Source organism: Anolis carolinensis, chromosome 1 (assembly GCF_035594765.1).
Source record: "Anolis carolinensis isolate JA03-04 chromosome 1, rAnoCar3.1.pri, whole genome shotgun sequence".
Classification (NCBI taxonomy): domain Eukaryota; kingdom Metazoa; phylum Chordata; class Lepidosauria; order Squamata; family Dactyloidae; genus Anolis; species Anolis carolinensis.
The window spans coordinates 366,123,872-366,140,998 of NC_085841.1; the positions used below are offsets into that span (position 1 = coordinate 366,123,872).

Below are 17,127 nucleotides of genomic sequence, written 5' to 3' on the forward strand. Positions count from 1 at the left end.
AGAGGCATGGATGAGGGGTTGTGCTGCCAAGTTTAGTGTTTCTGGGATGTGTAGTTTTGTTGTTTTGGCCTAGGATGAAATTTCATTACCCTTTTATATATATAGAAGATTATTTACTGCATTTTTACCCCACTCTATCTCAACCCCAAAGGGGACTCAGAGCACCTTCCAAATTGGCAATATTAAATGCCACATTAAACATGAAAACATACAAAACAAAGCCATATAAATACATTATTATATACTGTTGAAACATTGCATGTAGACCCGAAATCATAATCCAGAAGCTGTTCCAAATTGCATAACATTCCATATTTTGTTGTATATTCCTACATGATAGAGGTTGGAAAGTGCCACTTGTGGTCTCTTCCATCTATATAATTCTGATTCTATGTCATTAGAACACAAAGTATCTTGGCAAACACATTTGGTCCATTCTGACATAGTGGGGAAACTCAAGAGTTTTCAAATGCAAAAAGTATATATAGCACTAGCTTTGCCCAGCCTTGCATTGCTGTGGCTTATGGGAACCCTTATGGAATAGCAGTGAATAGCCTTGCAGTCTCAAAGCCTGGCCGTTTTCTGGAGTAGCTGGAGCTTTTTGTTGTATGAACATAGAGGCATGGATGAGGGGTTGTGCTGCCAAGTTTAGTGTTTCTGGGATGTGTAGTTTTGTTGTTTTGTCCTAGGCCGAAATTTCATTACCCTTTTATATATATAGATTTGTACTACAAAGCACAATATGTTCATTTCAATTACAGACACAGTGGATAGATAAATAAGCTGTTCTGTATATTTATTTAGAATTTTTTTTAAATCAAAGCATTTTCATATCTATCTTGAGTACATGAAATGTTGATGTTAACAATTACTCACTTAATTTATATCCTGAAAATGAGACTTAACGTGGCTTGAAGTATCTTGCACCTCAACCTTTAATGAAGGTTTACTGTATTGAGCTCCATTAAGTTTTATTTTTTATGAGACTTGCACATTATTCGCGATAGAATTGGCCCTTGTGATCTACTGGAGTATCTATTGTTGCCTCTCCAAACTACAACTCGCAGGACTCCATAGCCACGAGCCATGGCAGTTACAGTGGCATCAAGGTGCTTTCCTTCCTTAGTGTATCCCTTCCTTTGTTGCTTCTGCTGTCCATTTAGAGAACTCTGTTCCTGAAAAAGCAATTGTTCACAATTTCCGCAGAATCCTGGTGCCACATTCTGCCTTTTCTTTCCTCTTGGTGGGCTCTCTTGCAGTTTGCAATTAATATGCCATGATAGACCTTTTGGTATTTTGCATGGGTGCTTTCTCTGGTCTCCTGCATTCCACAGAATGGTTTGCATAAAGTCCAGTATTAGTCCCTGCCGCTGTGTGATTGCAGTCCCTTTTACACCCTATAAAACCCTTTGGAAACCAGTTTCTGAGGCTGGAGAGAATGGGCTGCTGCTCCGGAGGCGATCTAGAAGTCATGCTGTTTGTACTTTTATGGGTCTTGAAAGCCAGCCCAGTTGTGTCCAGCTTTGCTTTCTACATTTTTTATTTCATACTCAAGAAGTGTTACGGCAGCAAGCAAAGTGCTGGAGATGTCCTTTGCAACGCCTGCAAAAAGGGGAAGAAAGGTGGCTTTGGTTTCCCTCGGTGAGAATAAGAGAAAATGTGCATCTTATTACACTATGTAACATGGATTTTTGTTCCTGGGTTATAAATGTCATTTCCTAATAGGGTCTATCATAAAAACATGGGGAAAGTTTATTAAACTGCAAAAACTTAGTTCTTGTAATCACATTGAGAGATTAAAATGACATATTTTTTATTAAGAACTGCAATATATGAATCTACACTGAGCATATAAAGCAATGTAGATGGGACCTACATGATCACTGTTATCATCGGTCAAACATCACCCATAAAACATGCCAAGTATGACACACACTCACACACACCAACCATTGTGAAAGTACAGTCAGCTTCCATATCCATGGATTTGGCATCCATGGTTTCTTCCATCCACAGCGTGAAAATATTTTTTAAAATCCCAAAGCAGACCTCAATTTTGCAGTTATATATACAGGATACCATTTTGTTACAGCAGTTATACCGTGTTTCCCCGAAAATAAGACAGTGTCTTATATTAATTTTTGCTCCCAAAGATACACTAGGTCTTATTTTCAGGGGATGTCTTATTTTTCCAAGAAGAAGAATTCACATTTATTGTTGAACAAAAAAATGAACATTTATTATATACTGTACAGTAGTTGTTATCACAAAGCAGCATAACCAGACAAACTGAATCCTATCAAGAATTTCTTGTTACTACCAATATTTCCATGTACAACACTCTATGGTACCTATATTTACCAATCCTGCATGCTCTGGTGTTCTGTTCATTGGGCACGCTTCCAAACAAAAACTTTGCTAGGTATTACTTTCAGGGGAGGACTTATATTTAGCAATTCAGAAAAACCTCTACTGGGTCTTATTTTCTGGGGATGTCTTATTTTAGGGGAAACAGGGTATATAACAGGACTTAACTTCCGTGGATTTTATCATTCACAGGTGATCTTGGAACTAAACCTCAGGGCAAAGCAAAAGAACATTTTATTTGGGAACAACAACAACAACAACAACAACAACAACAACAACAACAACAACAACAACATCTATGCAGGATAGTTTTTGGTAGAGGGTTTGTGGGGTCTAGATAGATCTCCGAGGCCTTTGGTAGACCAGTGTGGTTCCTAACATCTGAGAATTGCCCAGCCCTGGTTTTTAAGTGGGTCCCAAAAATGCAAAAGATATGGGAAGCTGTTTGACGGTAGAAGGTGTTTGGTGGTAGAGTCTCCTTCCTTGGGGGTCTTTAAACAGTAGCAGGATGGGCCTCTTTCAGGAGTGTTTTCATTGTGTATTCCTGCATGGCGAGGTGTTGGTGATGGTGAAGGTGTTATTTGGTGATGCCTCTCAACTCCAAGAAGCTGTGATCTTATAAACGACGGACTCTCCTTCTTTGGCACGTAGCTGGGTGGGCATCTTTCAGGGGTGCTTTTGTTGTATATGCCTTCTTGGCACGGGTTGGAAGAGTTGGTGTTTGGGGATGCCTACAAACCCTAAGAAGCTATGAGCCAACATTCTAGGAAATGACAGCCTTGGGGGTCTTTAAGCAGTAGCTGACTGAATTCAAAGAAAATAAGTTTTCGAAAGCTGGAAAAGGGGAAAGCTTTCCTTCACCCATTTCTCTCCTGCCTCGTTCACATCCACAGTTTTCAGGACTTGTCGGATGTGGTTGTGTAGGCCTAATGCCCTCCTCCTTCGTGTTACGCAATCCGCCGGCCCCGGCCAGTGCAGTAACGGTTTTCTATGTTCAGTTGGGATGCTTGCACGCTGCAGCCTGTCATTGACGTAGGTTTTCCAAGGGCGGGGGCTCCTCTGCGCATGCACACAGTGCAGTATTTGGTTTTTTGGGGTTTTGAGTGACTTCCAGTTTGAATTTATTAATTTTTTTATCTCTAAACACAGCCAGGATGATCATGTCTTTTGTGGCCAAGTTTCATGGGTTTTGGGTGTTTAGTTTTGCTGTTTACCTTAAAGCAGAATATTTATATATATATAGATAGATGATAGATGATTAAGGAGCACCCAGATGGCATAGTGGACTAAGTGACTTGAAGGTTGGGCTGCTGACCTGAAGGCTGCCAGGTTCGAATCCCACCCAGGGAGAGCGTGGATGAGCTCCCTCTATCAGCTCCAGCTCCATGCGGGGACATGAGAGAAGCCTCCCACAAGGATGGTAAAAACATTAAAAAAAACTTCCGGGTGTCCCCTGGGCAACATCCTTGCAGACGGACAATTCTCTCACTCCAGAAGTGACTCAAGTTGCTCCTGACATGGAAAAAAAAACAGTAGCGGGATGGGCATCTTTCAGGAGTGCTTTCATTGTGTATTCCTGCACAGCGGAGTGTTAGAAGAGTTGGCAATGCCTCTCAACTTTAAACAGTGATGATCCTATGATCAATGAATAGACAACCTTAGGGGATGATGAGCTCTCCTTCTTTGGCATTCTTGAAGCAGTAGTTGGGTGGGCATCTTTCAGGGGGGCTTTTCTTGTGCATTCCTTCTTGGAATAGTTGGTGTTTGGGGATGCCTATAAACTCTAAGAATCTATGAGATGACATCCTAGGAAGTGACAGCCTTGGGGGTCTTTAAATAGTAGCGGGATGGGCATCTTTAAGGAGTGCTTTCATTGTGTAATCCTGCATGGTTGAGTGTTAGAATAGTTGGCAATGCCTCTCAACTTTAAAAAGTTATGATCCTATGAACAATGAATAGACAGCCTTAGGGGATGATGGGCTCTCTTCTTTGGCATTCTTGAAGCAGTAGTTGGTTGGGCATCTTTCAGGGGGGCTTTTGTTGTATATCCCTTCTTGGCATGGGTTGGAAGAGTTGGTGTTTGGGAATACCGACAAACTCTAATAATCTATGAGCCGACATCCTAGGAAGTGACAGCCTTGGGGTCTTTAAACAGTAGCAGAATGGGCATCTTTCAGGAGTGCTTTCATTGTGTATTCCTGCATGGTTGAGTGTTAGAATAGTTGGCAATGCTTCTCAGCTCTAATAAGTTGTGATCCTATATAAACGCTGAATTGGCAATCTTAGGGGATGATGGACTCTCTTCTTTGACGTTCTTGAAGCAGTAGTTGGGTGGGCATCTTTCGAGAGGGCTTTTCTTGTGCATTCCTTCTTGGAATAGTTGGTGCCTGGGGATGCCTACAAACTCTAAAAAGCTACAATCTGCCGTTCCAAGAGTCTTACATGATGGTGGGCTCTCCTTCTCTGGAGTTCTTTAAACATCACATGGGTGGGTGTCTCTCAAGGGTGCTTTCATTGCTTCTTGCAGCACAACAAGAGGTTGGAATGGGTGGCATTTGTGGATGCCACCAAACTCTAAGAAGCTATGTGTCTGCGTTCTGTGAATGAGAAGTCTTAGGAGATGATGGACTCTCTCTCTCTGTTTTGGAGGTCTTCAAAGAGAGATGGATTGTTGTATCTTTCCGGTGTGCTTTATTTGTGTATCCCTTCATGGCTGGACGTTGGATTGGGTGGTCCTTTCAGGTCCTCAGGCTGTGATTCTGTGACTCTGGGCCTAAGTCAGGAAAGGTGTGGATCTTGCTGGGCCTTCATTTTGATGCAGTGAGACACAACTGAGAACCCGCATAGAAATGGACTAGATAGGAAAGTGGATACAATTTTGAGAAACCCAACCAAAATGAAGCTGACAGATTCTCACAACCCTGGAGAACAGGGATCAATATTTCAGCATTTCCTCCATTTGCAATTCCTGGAAACGATAGACATCTTCTCCCTCTCAGCTTCCACTTCCAAGTCTGTTCAGCTTCCTTTCACTTTGCTTTCTTAGATGTGGATCCATTGCAGCATAAATCCACATCCTGTTGGATCAATATCGTGATGGATTCCTTAGGTTTTTTTTGGATCACACAGAAACGTTCCCGCGCCCTTTTGCTTCTCCCACTGCCGACCGTGGAAGAAAATGCAAAGCGAGCCGATTTCCCCCCCAGCACCCAGTGATGCATTGCTATTTTTGAGCCGTACATCTCGGGCTGTGCAAACCACCTCGTCCCAAATATGACGTATGGAGCAATAATGCATAAAACATTGGCCCTGGAGTAGGTTATTTTGAAGAGCCATAAATTATGCAAGCTTCATGGAACTTTAAAGAAGTTTGTCACTGTGGCAAATCAGGCTCCCTTGGGAGCCAGCCATGGAAGGCCCTTTCCTGGTGATTTGTGGCTCTTTCAGCAAATAAAAGTTTCAAATTCACTCCAAACAGGAGTGATAGATCTCGCTCTTTGCAAAGACTATAATGATGGATGGCATCTTCTGAAAGACACGGAGGAGAAGCAGTGAGTAGGAAAGGATCCCCTGCCCCAGGATGGAGGACTTCTCCACTGATCTCTCTTGGTTCTCCTCTGGAGAGAAGCCTCATTTTTGGAGGCTTTCATAGAACTGTAAAGTCAAAGGATGGTTGTGATTCCAAGGGCCATCCAGTCCATCCTTTCTAAGGTCAGGACATAACTTGACCGTACAGAGAATCATGGGTTGCCCTCTTTTTCCCCTCTTTGGAAGAACTTTATAAGTCCCAATGCCTTAAGAAAGCTCAAAGCATTCTTACGGATCCATCTGACCCTGGATATTCTTTTGCCATCTGGCAGATGGTACAGGGTGACAAAGGCAAGGACAAACAGTCTGAGAGACAGCTTTTATTCTAGAGTTGTGGCTATGTTGAACTCCATGGTTTCGCACTGATGTGGCATTGAGAGCTGTGTGGTTGTGGCTGGGGTGTGGAGGGATAGGTGTGTTGTTTTTGTGTTGTGTGCAATAGTACAACGACAATAAAGCTATGCTATTCTCTTCTATGGAGTGGTAAAGTGTGTTAAAGCACTGAGCTGCTGAACTTGCAGACCGAAAGGTCCCAGGTTCAAATCCCGGGAGTGGAGTGAGTGCCCACTGTTAGTTCCAGCTTCTGCCAACCTAGCAGTTCGAAAACATGCCAATGTGAGTAGATCAATAGGTACTGCTTTGGCGGGAAGGTAATGGCGCTCCATGCAGTCATGCTGGCCACATGACCTTGGAGGTGTGCACGGACAATGCCGGCTCTTCGGCTTAGAAATGAAGATGAGCACCAACCCCCAGAGTTAGACACGACTGGACTTAACGTCAGGGGAAACCTTTACCTTTACCTATTCTCTTCTCTTCTATTCTACATCATCGTTCTGAACAGAATTCAGAATTTCTGCTGTATTTGGTGTATGTGGGGGAGTGGGATTGGAAAAGAGTTGCTACAACCTTTTAGAGGTCTAGTGAAGACCTTAAGGGCAAGAGTGAATAGACCCTGCAAAGCTAAAAAGCCAATTCTACGTTGCCTCCATAGGATTTGATTGTCAAGGCTAGACATGGACCAACTTTGTCTCTCTTGGTGTTTTGGACTTCAACTCCCACAATTCCTAACAGCTGGGATTATGGGAGGGGATGAAGTTTGCCCATGCCTAGTCTAGATGGAGGGAAGTCAGAGCCCCCTTCTCTTCTGCTTTGCCCAGACCTTCTCATTTGGAATAAATAACCCTGAGTCCAGGTCTGAGCAAAGCCACTCAAGAAGGGGATGGACAAGATGTAAGGGTGTCCAAAGAAGGGCCACCAAAATGGCCAAAGGTCTGGAAACCACCACCACCACCACCAACAACAACAACAACAACAACAACAACACCAACATAAGTTACATGCCTCTCCTCGTGGCTGCCCTGAGAAGTGACTTAGGGAGCTGGGGATGTGTTTAGCTTGGAGAAGGGACTATAGGGAAGTGGCAGGAGAACCATATTTAATTATTTGAAAGAATATCCCATTGGGGAGGGAGTTAGGATCTTTTCCATTTTTTTCACAGAGATTAGAACAGGGAGCAATGAATTCAAACTGTAGAAAAATAAGATTCCACTGGAATACTTAGAAAAACCTCCTGAACAAAAGAGTTTTATGGCAGTAGAACCTGCTGCTGACTGGAAGTCCTATGGAGTCTTTCTCTGAAGGTTTGGAAACATAGGCTGGATGTCCATGTGTTGGGTGGGTTTGGATTGTACCGTTCTGAATGGCAGAAGGGGATTGGACTGGGTAAGGCTTCTGATTCTATGATTCTGGGATACTGTAACCCAAGGGCTGTGTATCTCCCTGGTATCAATGGTGCTTCCATGATAGAAGAAGCTCCCCTGTTTAGACTGGTTGATCTACCCACGAAGGACATGGAAAAACTGGAGGTTCATTTGCTGGTTATCCCACTCCTTGTATGTAGATTCAATCCCTTTGGTCAAACAAATTTCACACCCCAGCACCAAGATGGAGCTCTCCTGGCCTCCCTGGACAGAGACTTCCAGATCTTGGCAGAAGCTGACAAGAAGGTCCTCTTCCATGTTCCCACCTGTTGTGATTCTTGTAAGGATGGGATAGAAAGCAAGGCTTCTCCTGGGAATCTTGAGACTTTGGCAGTGTCCTATTTCAGGATGCACTGTCTGTCCCTGGCACAGTAGGATAAGAAATTGGCAGGTCACTCGCATTAGAAAGCCTGAGAAAGCAGAAGTCTGCATGAACTCTCCCAGGTGCTGAATCCAATCTTTAAAAGAGGTTCAGCACTTTGGCCAGTTCCTGTGGAGTTTTCAGTCTGGACTGTTTTTTTTACGCTACAGCCACCAACCTTTGCTGTCACTGACTTTTCACAGCTGTGGGACCAAAGTGAAGCATAGACCCATGGTCAGTAGAAAGCCCTAGGCTCCAGAGGTGTTGAATTTATTTCCTTCTCCTACAAGGAATAAGGTGGAGATACAGTGAGCCTGCCCTTTGTACCCTTCGGCAAAGTAAAACAGCTGCTGTTTGCACTTTCTGATTGAAACAGCTTGAAGAATCTTCCATTCCTGGAAGAATAGACAGCAGCCAAGATGAAATCACTGCAATCTCTTTGTCGGGGTTTGGATGAAGGGAAGCACAACAGCTTGGATGGCGGATCTCTCTTCCTCGATGGCGTGGCCATGTTCAGTCTGCATGAAGCAAGGAAGCCGTATGCTGTGATCAGTGAAATCGCCTCGCAGAACATCCATCTGGAGGCAAGGTTCTCAACCTGTCTCTGTTTTCCTTCCTTTGTGCCCCTCATTCACTTCTCAGAGTGTTATGTCTCTTCTGTGACAATGCACCTCAGGTCCCACACACGTTGCAAACATCCCTTCATCCTTTGAATTATTTTTTGTTCCTTTCAAAACATCTTTTAACTCTTCTTACTAACACTAAGGATAGGCCCCTGTCTTCATTCCACTTTGTGATCCTTTCTGGCTGCAGAATCACAGAAATCCAGATTTGAGAAGAACCTTGAAGGATATCTAGTCCAACATCCTACAAATGCAGGACATCCACTGCTGAAGCAGCAGCCATACAACCCCAGTTTAAGTTCCTCCATTGAAGGAGAGTTTTTCACTTTCCAAGGGTCTGTCAGACAGCTCTTACCACAAATAAGGTATTTCTGATGTTGGATGTGGAATCTCTTTTATGGTAGTTTGAATCCATGGCTCCATTGTGTCTTTGTCTCCGGGGCAACAGAAAACAAGCTTTCCGCTTTTTCCTCAATGGGATCCCCTTCCAAATATTTAAACATGGCGTGCATGTCCCTTCCCAACCCTTTTTTCTCCAAGCTAAACCACCACTCACAGGAATTCGTAGTTTTCAGACCTTTGGCCATTTGGGTTGCTCTCTTCAAAACATCTTCCACCTTGTCCACATCTTTCTTGAATGTGTTCAGCTTGGAGAAGGAACAGGAGAGAAGGAGTATAACCAGCCATCTTTAAGTATGTTGAGGGATGTCAAGTAGAAGGTCGAGTGGACTTGTCTTGTGCTGCTCTAGTTTGAAAGTTGCACAACCCAAATGCAACCCAGCAGGAAAAGAAACTTGGGTTGACTAAAGATGCAACATGTTGTGACTCAGCTGGAACCTCAGAGTGACTCTGATGGGGATTATGGGATTCAGGTTCAAAATGACTCTGATGGGAATTATGGAATTCAGGGTGTCCCTGTTGTAGAAGATGAGGAACAGAGAGTTTTTCCCACAAAAGGGAATGACGTTGATACTGAAACTAGCCAGGTGCAAATTGACTCAGAAAAGGAGGATAGTTCTCAGCCTGATAGCTTGCAGACAGATGCTAAAGAGCTGGCTGGCCTTGATGAAACGGAATCTCTAGATCAAACTGGCCGTTTGGAATTCAGAGTTTGAAGGAGTGTGAGAATAGCAAACAAGAAGGAGGTCAGAGGCCAAATAAATGCTTTCATGCTATGCAAAGGATATTAAAACAGTGTGTTGGGAGACAAACATTTTTCAAAGCAACTTCTTACTCAAGTCAAGAATCAAGTTCTCGTTTCCTGGATTATCTTGCATCCTTGGTGTATTCATGTTCATGGGACTTTGTCATGCTCTCTTGGGACCTTGTGTATTCCTTATGATTTCTTGGATTATCCTTTAAGGCCTTGTTTTGTAACAATCTTTTGGAACTTTCCTTTTCCTTTTAAAGAACTATATTATTTTCTATTTCCTAATAAACTACAAAAGATTTCAACCTTGTGTGCAGCCTGGTGTATATAGCAAGGTGAAGCTAGCCTGAGGTGCGACACAACGACACATGGTTTTGTTGTGCAGCTTTACTGATTTTCGTGCAACATTTTTGTGGTGCAACATTGTTGTATTTTTTTAAATATATATTTTATTGATATTACCTTATGTTTCATATTGTGAGTATATTGCACATTTAATACAAACATTCATACCTACACATCATTTATCTCTTACCGCATTTCTCCATCCTCTTCCCTTCTATATTGTCTACTCACATATCCAATATATCATCATTCTATTCATTTTTCCCCTTCCCTCCCCCTCCCCTCTCCCACCCCCTCCCCTCCCCCCACCCCTACCCCATTAGAAATTTAACTCCAACCATGAGCACAACTTTTCCCATTTCTGTACAATAGTTACATTGGCTTTGCCTCTTTTTATCCAATCTGAATATATTGTCCATTTCTCTTTAATTTTCCTCATTTTATCTTCCTTCTTATCCTCAGAGGTTACATTTGTAATAATTTCTGATTGGACCTGGTCAAACAAATAATTATTCCAATTCACCATATTCCACTTTTTTACGTCTCTCCAGCCCCAAGCTGTTATTGCCTTCCCTGCAACATTATTGTATTGACTTGGAGCACAGCAATGTTGTTCAACATTTTCTGTTGTCAACCACTTGATCGCACTGGAAGTTGCAGAACAAGAAAGCACCTTTTATGAGTTCTGTTCTGTTTTTGGCTGGGTTCAGAGGTGCAGGAAGGAGGGGAGAAACCACAGAGAATGCAGACCCATCATGCAAAGTTTTGTTTAGTGGAGTTCTGAACCTTTCTCACATCTTAAGTCTTTGTGATGGGGAAAAAACTGCCAAGGGAATCACTTCAAGAGAGCAAAATTGTGTGGGAGGACTTTCATCAGCCACCTTCTGAGGAATCCGAGTGACCCGTGTCTTTCGGTGCTGCAGAAGTTGCCAAAGCCCCGCCTGCCCTTCAGAGTGGCTTTGTGAGCAGCAACCTCCGAAGGGCTTTGCTTCTCCACAGGGATGAGGTTCTGGCCCATTAGAAGATGAAACGCTGCAGAAGGAATGTCACCGGAGGGCAGGAATGGCAGAGGAGGGGGACTCTTTGTCTGTGGAACTGGACCAAATGTGCAGTCGGGCCAATGGCTGTGGATGTAAAGGGAGGGAGTGTTTGAATGTCCATCATCCAGCTGAAATTGGAGGGGACTGCTGCATTTTCCCGGGTGAGTTCTCCCTGGCCTTTTCAGACAGGACTCATAGAATCACCACATCACAGACATGGAAGGGACCACTTGGTCCAACTACCTGCCATGCAGAACTACCATATACACTCAAGTATAAGCCAGGTCTTTTAGGGCTAAAAAAGCTCCCCTTGGCTTATACTTGAGTGAGGGTCCTGATTGGCTTATATTCAGGTTGGCTTATACTCAAATATATAGATAATCAGAGTTGGACAGTCTTCTCTCAAATTACAGTTTTATGTAAGTACTCAAAAACATTTAACGTACTGATGCCTCAATTAAGATAATTTTATGGGTATCTATTTTTATTTTGGAAAATTAACAGTAGCTGCTGCATTTCCTACCTTCATCTTATACTCGAGTCAATAAGTTTTCCCAGTTTTTTGTGGTAAAATTAGGTGCCTCGACTTATATTCTGGTTGGCTTATACTTGAGTATATAATAGGAGTGTTCGGCAAAAATCTGTGCCCAGTTTTCAGCTGACCTCGGTTCGTTTTTTAGAGAACTTCCCGAATTCAGAAATGATTTCTGTTTTCATGCTTGAAAGATTTGGTCCATTGGTGCCAATGGGGAAAATTTGAGGGCTCATTTCTCTGTCATTTTTAGGTCTTTCACCATGAAACTTGCCTCACTTGTAGGCCACATCTTCTACTGCAAGCTTGCCAAGTTTCAGAACGTTTCACCAACTCACTGATTTTTTTTTTTTTTGGAAATTTGAAATTGTTTTATCATAACTTTTAAAAGCCACAAAAGGGAGGGGGGTTCTGGGAACTGAAATCCCAAGCACACACCACGAGAAGGGAGGAGAATGGATGGGCACAGTCAACCAGGCTTCTGATTGGCTGAGAAAAAGAAAGTGCGAAAGACACTCACAGAGAAACTTCAACTCCCATCAGTCCCTGGGTGGGAACACAAGTCTCCTTCAATGCTTGCATTGCACAAAGTGCTGCTGGGAAAGCGAGCTCCAATTTGCCTCAAGCAGCCACCTGTGGATGGGGGATCTACAGCTTTCCTAATTAACAAGGATGCCTTGTCCATACCCAGCCTCCTCTGCAACAGGTAGAATGCCACTCAGCCCCATTGGTCCCCATTGGACCCCATTAGCCAAAAAGATATGTCTGCTGTGATTTGTTCCAGATAAGGTTTTGGCTGATCCACACCAGGCTCGTTTTCATGCATTCGGCAACTGGATCCACCGACTCATTCGAATCCGGTACACAAAACCAAATTGTGCACACCTCTACTAAATATCTGCTGGAATAGGTCGCCCAGCCTCCAAAACGATAATTCTGCTGCTTTTTGAGGCAGGCTGTTGTGCTCTTGAACAGTTCTAGAAGTGAAGGATATCATGTGTTGGTTTGTTCTCTTATCTTGCACTTCGAACACATTGCCACTTATTCTAGGCTTTGGAGCCACAGAAAACAAGCTGGCTCCACCTTCTGTGTGACGTTCCTTCCAGTAGCACTTTTAGGTTGGGTTGAGTTGATTCTGCTTCTGTTGTAGCTCAGCAGTAGTCATGACAGCCAGGGGCCGATGGGTTCCCTGATGAGTTAGAATAAGACTGGATTGTGGGCTTTCCTGGTATTCCTTCTGATGCTGGCCAAGAAAGTGAAACTGTATCAGACAGAGATGCAGGCACAGATGCAGGACCTGAGAATATAATTGCTTCTCAACCTCAAGGACAGTCACAGGAGTTGGAATCATCCTCTTTAGATAAGGAGTCCAGTGAAGACGAATTGATGGGAAACTCTCATGGGAAAGTGACACTGACCTCAACAAAAAGCACATTTGTAGATTAGAGCAGATAGGCAGCTTCATAGATCAACACGGCTTTGTGGGAAGCAGAAATTTCAGGGCAGACGTAATGCTTTCATGTCTATTTATTGGGAGCTAACGGACACTCTGACTTCAGTTCAGGCAACATGGCTTTCAAGTACGGCTAGGCCTGGGTTCTCTAGTACCTGTTTCAAGTCTTGGTTTTTGGATTCAAGCATTCTGGAAGTTCTTAATGTTCTTGTTTTGCATTCCTATTCAAGTTTTGCATATAGATTTAAGCTGCCTCTGTATTTTGGGACTATTATTGGACTGTCTTGCTTTTGGAATTACCAGAGACAATTGTTTGCTGACCTTTTGGATTCTACACCTTATTTCCTTATCCCTGCTTTTATTATATATATATATATATATATATATATATATATATATATAGTGTGTGATTTTGCAATAAATTGTTTGCCTTTACTCTGGACTCTTGTGTGGCTTCAGGCCTGGGGTGCGACAGTTCCCCTCTTCTAATGGAAATCCAGAATAGATTTGCTGAGTGGAATGGAGCCCAATGGAGCCACCTTGGTTTTGAGTGTTTGGATTCTTCTGTTCTATTCTTTCTACTTCTGCTGCCAATCTCTTTGGAATAGCTTCCTGGAGCATTGAGCCCTCTGTGGAAAGCAGAAAGATGGATTGTTAAAGGCAGATTCCTTCAGCAGAATTTGTGCAGATAAATGTCCCACTGTTATGGTGAATGTTCACACATGTTTATACATTTTTTGTTGAAGTTGTCATCAGAATGAAAAATCCGTCATATGTCTTCAAAAGTGATGTATCTGCTATGTCTAATAAGAATGCCACTGGATCAGGCATGGACAAATTTCAGCACTCCCTCCAGTTGTTTTGTGGGAGTTGAAGTCCAAAACACCTGGATGGAGGGCCCGTGTTGGCCCATGCCTGCCATAAGGCAGCTGTGCAGGATGGACCCTCAGTGGCTCCAGTCTCATCTCCATTCCTCCTCATTTGTCTCTTGCAGATCCTCCGGCGGTGGAGCCAGCCTTCCTGGAGATCCGCCAGGGCCAGGGCCGGAGCGTCACCATGAGCTGCCGGGTGCTGAGAGCGTATCCCACCCGGGTCTTGACTTTCGAATGGCGGCTGGGCAACAAACTGCTTCGGACTGGGCAGTTTGACGCCCAGGACTCCACGGAGTACATCATCCGGAGCCTCTCCAGGGACAATTATGGGATTTACAACTGTAACATCATCAACGAGGCCGGAGCAGGACGGTGCAGCTTCCTGGTGACAGGTAGGACACCTCTGGGCTTCTTCAGTGGGCCATTTGGGATTAAGTACATCATGGCATGGGGAACCAAAATAGTCTCCAAGATATGGTAATCCTTGTTGAACCGCGGACGGTGTGTGATTTATAGTTTTCTCCTTCACGATCATGGGCTCCCTGAATATGCTGCACACCGGGCTGATTGTCTCAGAGGCAAGCTAGAAACATCAACCCATACATAGCAGAGTTCTTATCAGTTGTCAACAGAGTTTTACTGCACAGAGCCGGGGGGCTACCAGAGAAAAGGCCCTCTCCCTCATTCCAGCAAGCCGAGCCCGCAATAGTGAAGGGAACGAGAGGAGGGCCTCCCCTGAGGATCGAAGGGATCGTGCAGGCTCATGGGGGAAAGGTGGTCGCAAAGGTAGATGGGTCCCAAGCCATTCAGGGCTTTGTAGGTGATCACCTGCACCTTGAATTGGGACCGGAAAGTGAACGGCCGGGCTGTGGCGCAGCTGGCTGGTAACCAGCTGCTATAAATCACTACTGACCGAGAGGTCATGAGTTCGAAGTCCGGGTCGGGTTAAGCCTCCGACCATTAAAAAAAAATAGCCCCGGCTTGCTGTTGACCTAGCAGCCCCGAAAGACAGTTGCATCTGACAGGTAGGGAAAATTTAGGTACGCTTTATGCGGGAGGCTAATTTAACTAATCTACAACACCATAAAACTGCTCACGAGGAAAAGAATGAGGAAGAACAGCCACCAATGGATGGTGAAGCAACAGCTCCCCCTGTGGCCGGAATCGTGAAGCTGGAAAGATGTTAAAATGCCTCTGTGTCTGTCTAAAACTGAATGTTGTTTGTCTGTTGGCATTGAATGTTTGCCATATATGTCAAAGACAGAACGCCAGCAAGTAAAACAAAACTCAGTTTATTGAGGTTACAGAACTAAAAACGCCCGTAAGGAACAAAGAACAGGGCAAACACTTGACTTCAGTGTGCTAAATAACCAAAAAGCAGCTCAGTTTGAGCTTAAACAGTTCAAAGGGAAAAACCGGGTTAAACAGGAGTATAATCCGGATTAAATCAAAGAGCTTACTTCAGCTTGGCAAACAATGCAAACAAAAGAGAATCAACAGGAGTTGGAATGTAAACAAAAGACTGGCGGCAGATTCCTCTCTGCTACTCAGGAACAGCAGGGGAGTAAACCAGGCTTGCTTACTCCTTCCTGCAGCGAACGAGAGCGTGGTTGTAGTCAAGATTCAGGTTTAGGGTAACGGCAGTCAGCAGGGTCCCAATCCGGTCCAGAAGATCAAAAGCCAAGCGTAGTCGTCAAGGAATCCAAAGGTCACACCGATAGTCAGCAGAAGGGTTAATCCGGAATCGTAGTCAGTCAGTCCAGCGTCAATCCAGTGAAAGTAGATATTGCCCGTCAAAAAGACGACGGAGGTCCAAGCTATCAAGATTAAACACAAGTTGCACAGAGAAAAACCCCACACAGTTCCTCCCGCCGTCAATGCCCCGTCCTTGGTAAACTTACGTATCCAGTAATGAAACACACCTGTCTTCAGGAAATTCCCCAGCAAGAGCCCAAGCGTCCGTCCAGATTACCTTGCCCAACGCAATTAGACATTGGTCCCAAACCCCATTTTATCACAGTTCAAGCTCATCATCGCTGTCAGCTGCCATCCCAATTCCAGCCGCCCCAACATCATCATCCTCATCAGAGCTTAAGCACCTTCGACTACGCCCCACAGCATCCCCAGCTGTGGATCCCGCTCCATCCCTCCAACCAGTCCATGGATCTGATCCTGCAACCCGCCAATCACCTCCCATGCTTTCACTGCCTGCCTCCCCAACACCCAAATCCTCCCTCACACGAGTCCACTCCATATCATCATCCTCCGAGCTGGCCACCTCTTCCTCCAAACCCTGAGAAAAACCCTCAAATGAGTCCTCATCTGTCGGCTCTGCAAACAAATCCCGGAGCCGTTTCCTTTCACGCTCCTCGAGAGTGTCTGACTCTCGAGGAGTCTTACGACCCCTTCTTTCATTACCGGAGCCCGAAGGCTCAACCATAACACTATATGTGTTCATTGTAATCCGCCCTGAGTCCCCTTCGGGGTGAGAAGGGTGGAATAAAAATACTGTAAATAAATAAATAAATAAAACGGCAGCCAATGGAGCTCCTTAAACAGGGGGCTTGACTGATCCCTGTAAGATGCTCCCGTTAGCAGTCTAGCTGCCGATCGCTGGACAGTTGTAGTTTCCGGGCCATTTTCAAGGGCAGCCCCACGTAGAGAGCATTGCAATAATCCATCCTGGAGGTAACGAAGGCATGGACCACCATGGCCAAATCAGACTTGACAAGGTACAATCGCAGCTGGCGCACAAGTTGTGCCATCGCCGACACCTGGGCATCAAGTGCCAGAGATGAATCCAGGAGGGCCCCAAGCTGCGGACCTGCGCCCTCAGGGGAGTGCAACCCCGTCGAGCACAGGTTGCCACCCAATAGCCCGATCGGCCGAGCGACTGACCTGGAGGACCTCTGTCTTGTCAGGATTAAGCTTCAGCCTGTTTGTCCTCATCCAGGCCATCACCACTGAGTTGGGGAGATTTTCACCTGGAAAACAGCCATATTTTTTTACATTGGAAGTTCACCTACTTGGGGTGGC

General features: G+C 44.5%; 1 protein-coding gene across 4 annotated transcripts in view; it reads left to right on the forward strand.

The window, feature by feature from the left end:
- Window positions 1-17,127, forward strand: part of mdga2 (MAM domain containing glycosylphosphatidylinositol anchor 2) — a 514,926-nt gene that overhangs the window by 421,130 nt on the left and 76,669 nt on the right. For all 4 annotated transcript variants that reach the window (XM_062968720.1, XM_062968722.1, XM_062968721.1 and 1 more), the window contains exon 9: window positions 14,214-14,483. In XM_062968720.1, the coding sequence (XP_062824790.1) occupies window positions 14,214-14,483 (270 nt within the window). The remainder of the gene's footprint in view (window positions 1-14,213; window positions 14,484-17,127) is intronic.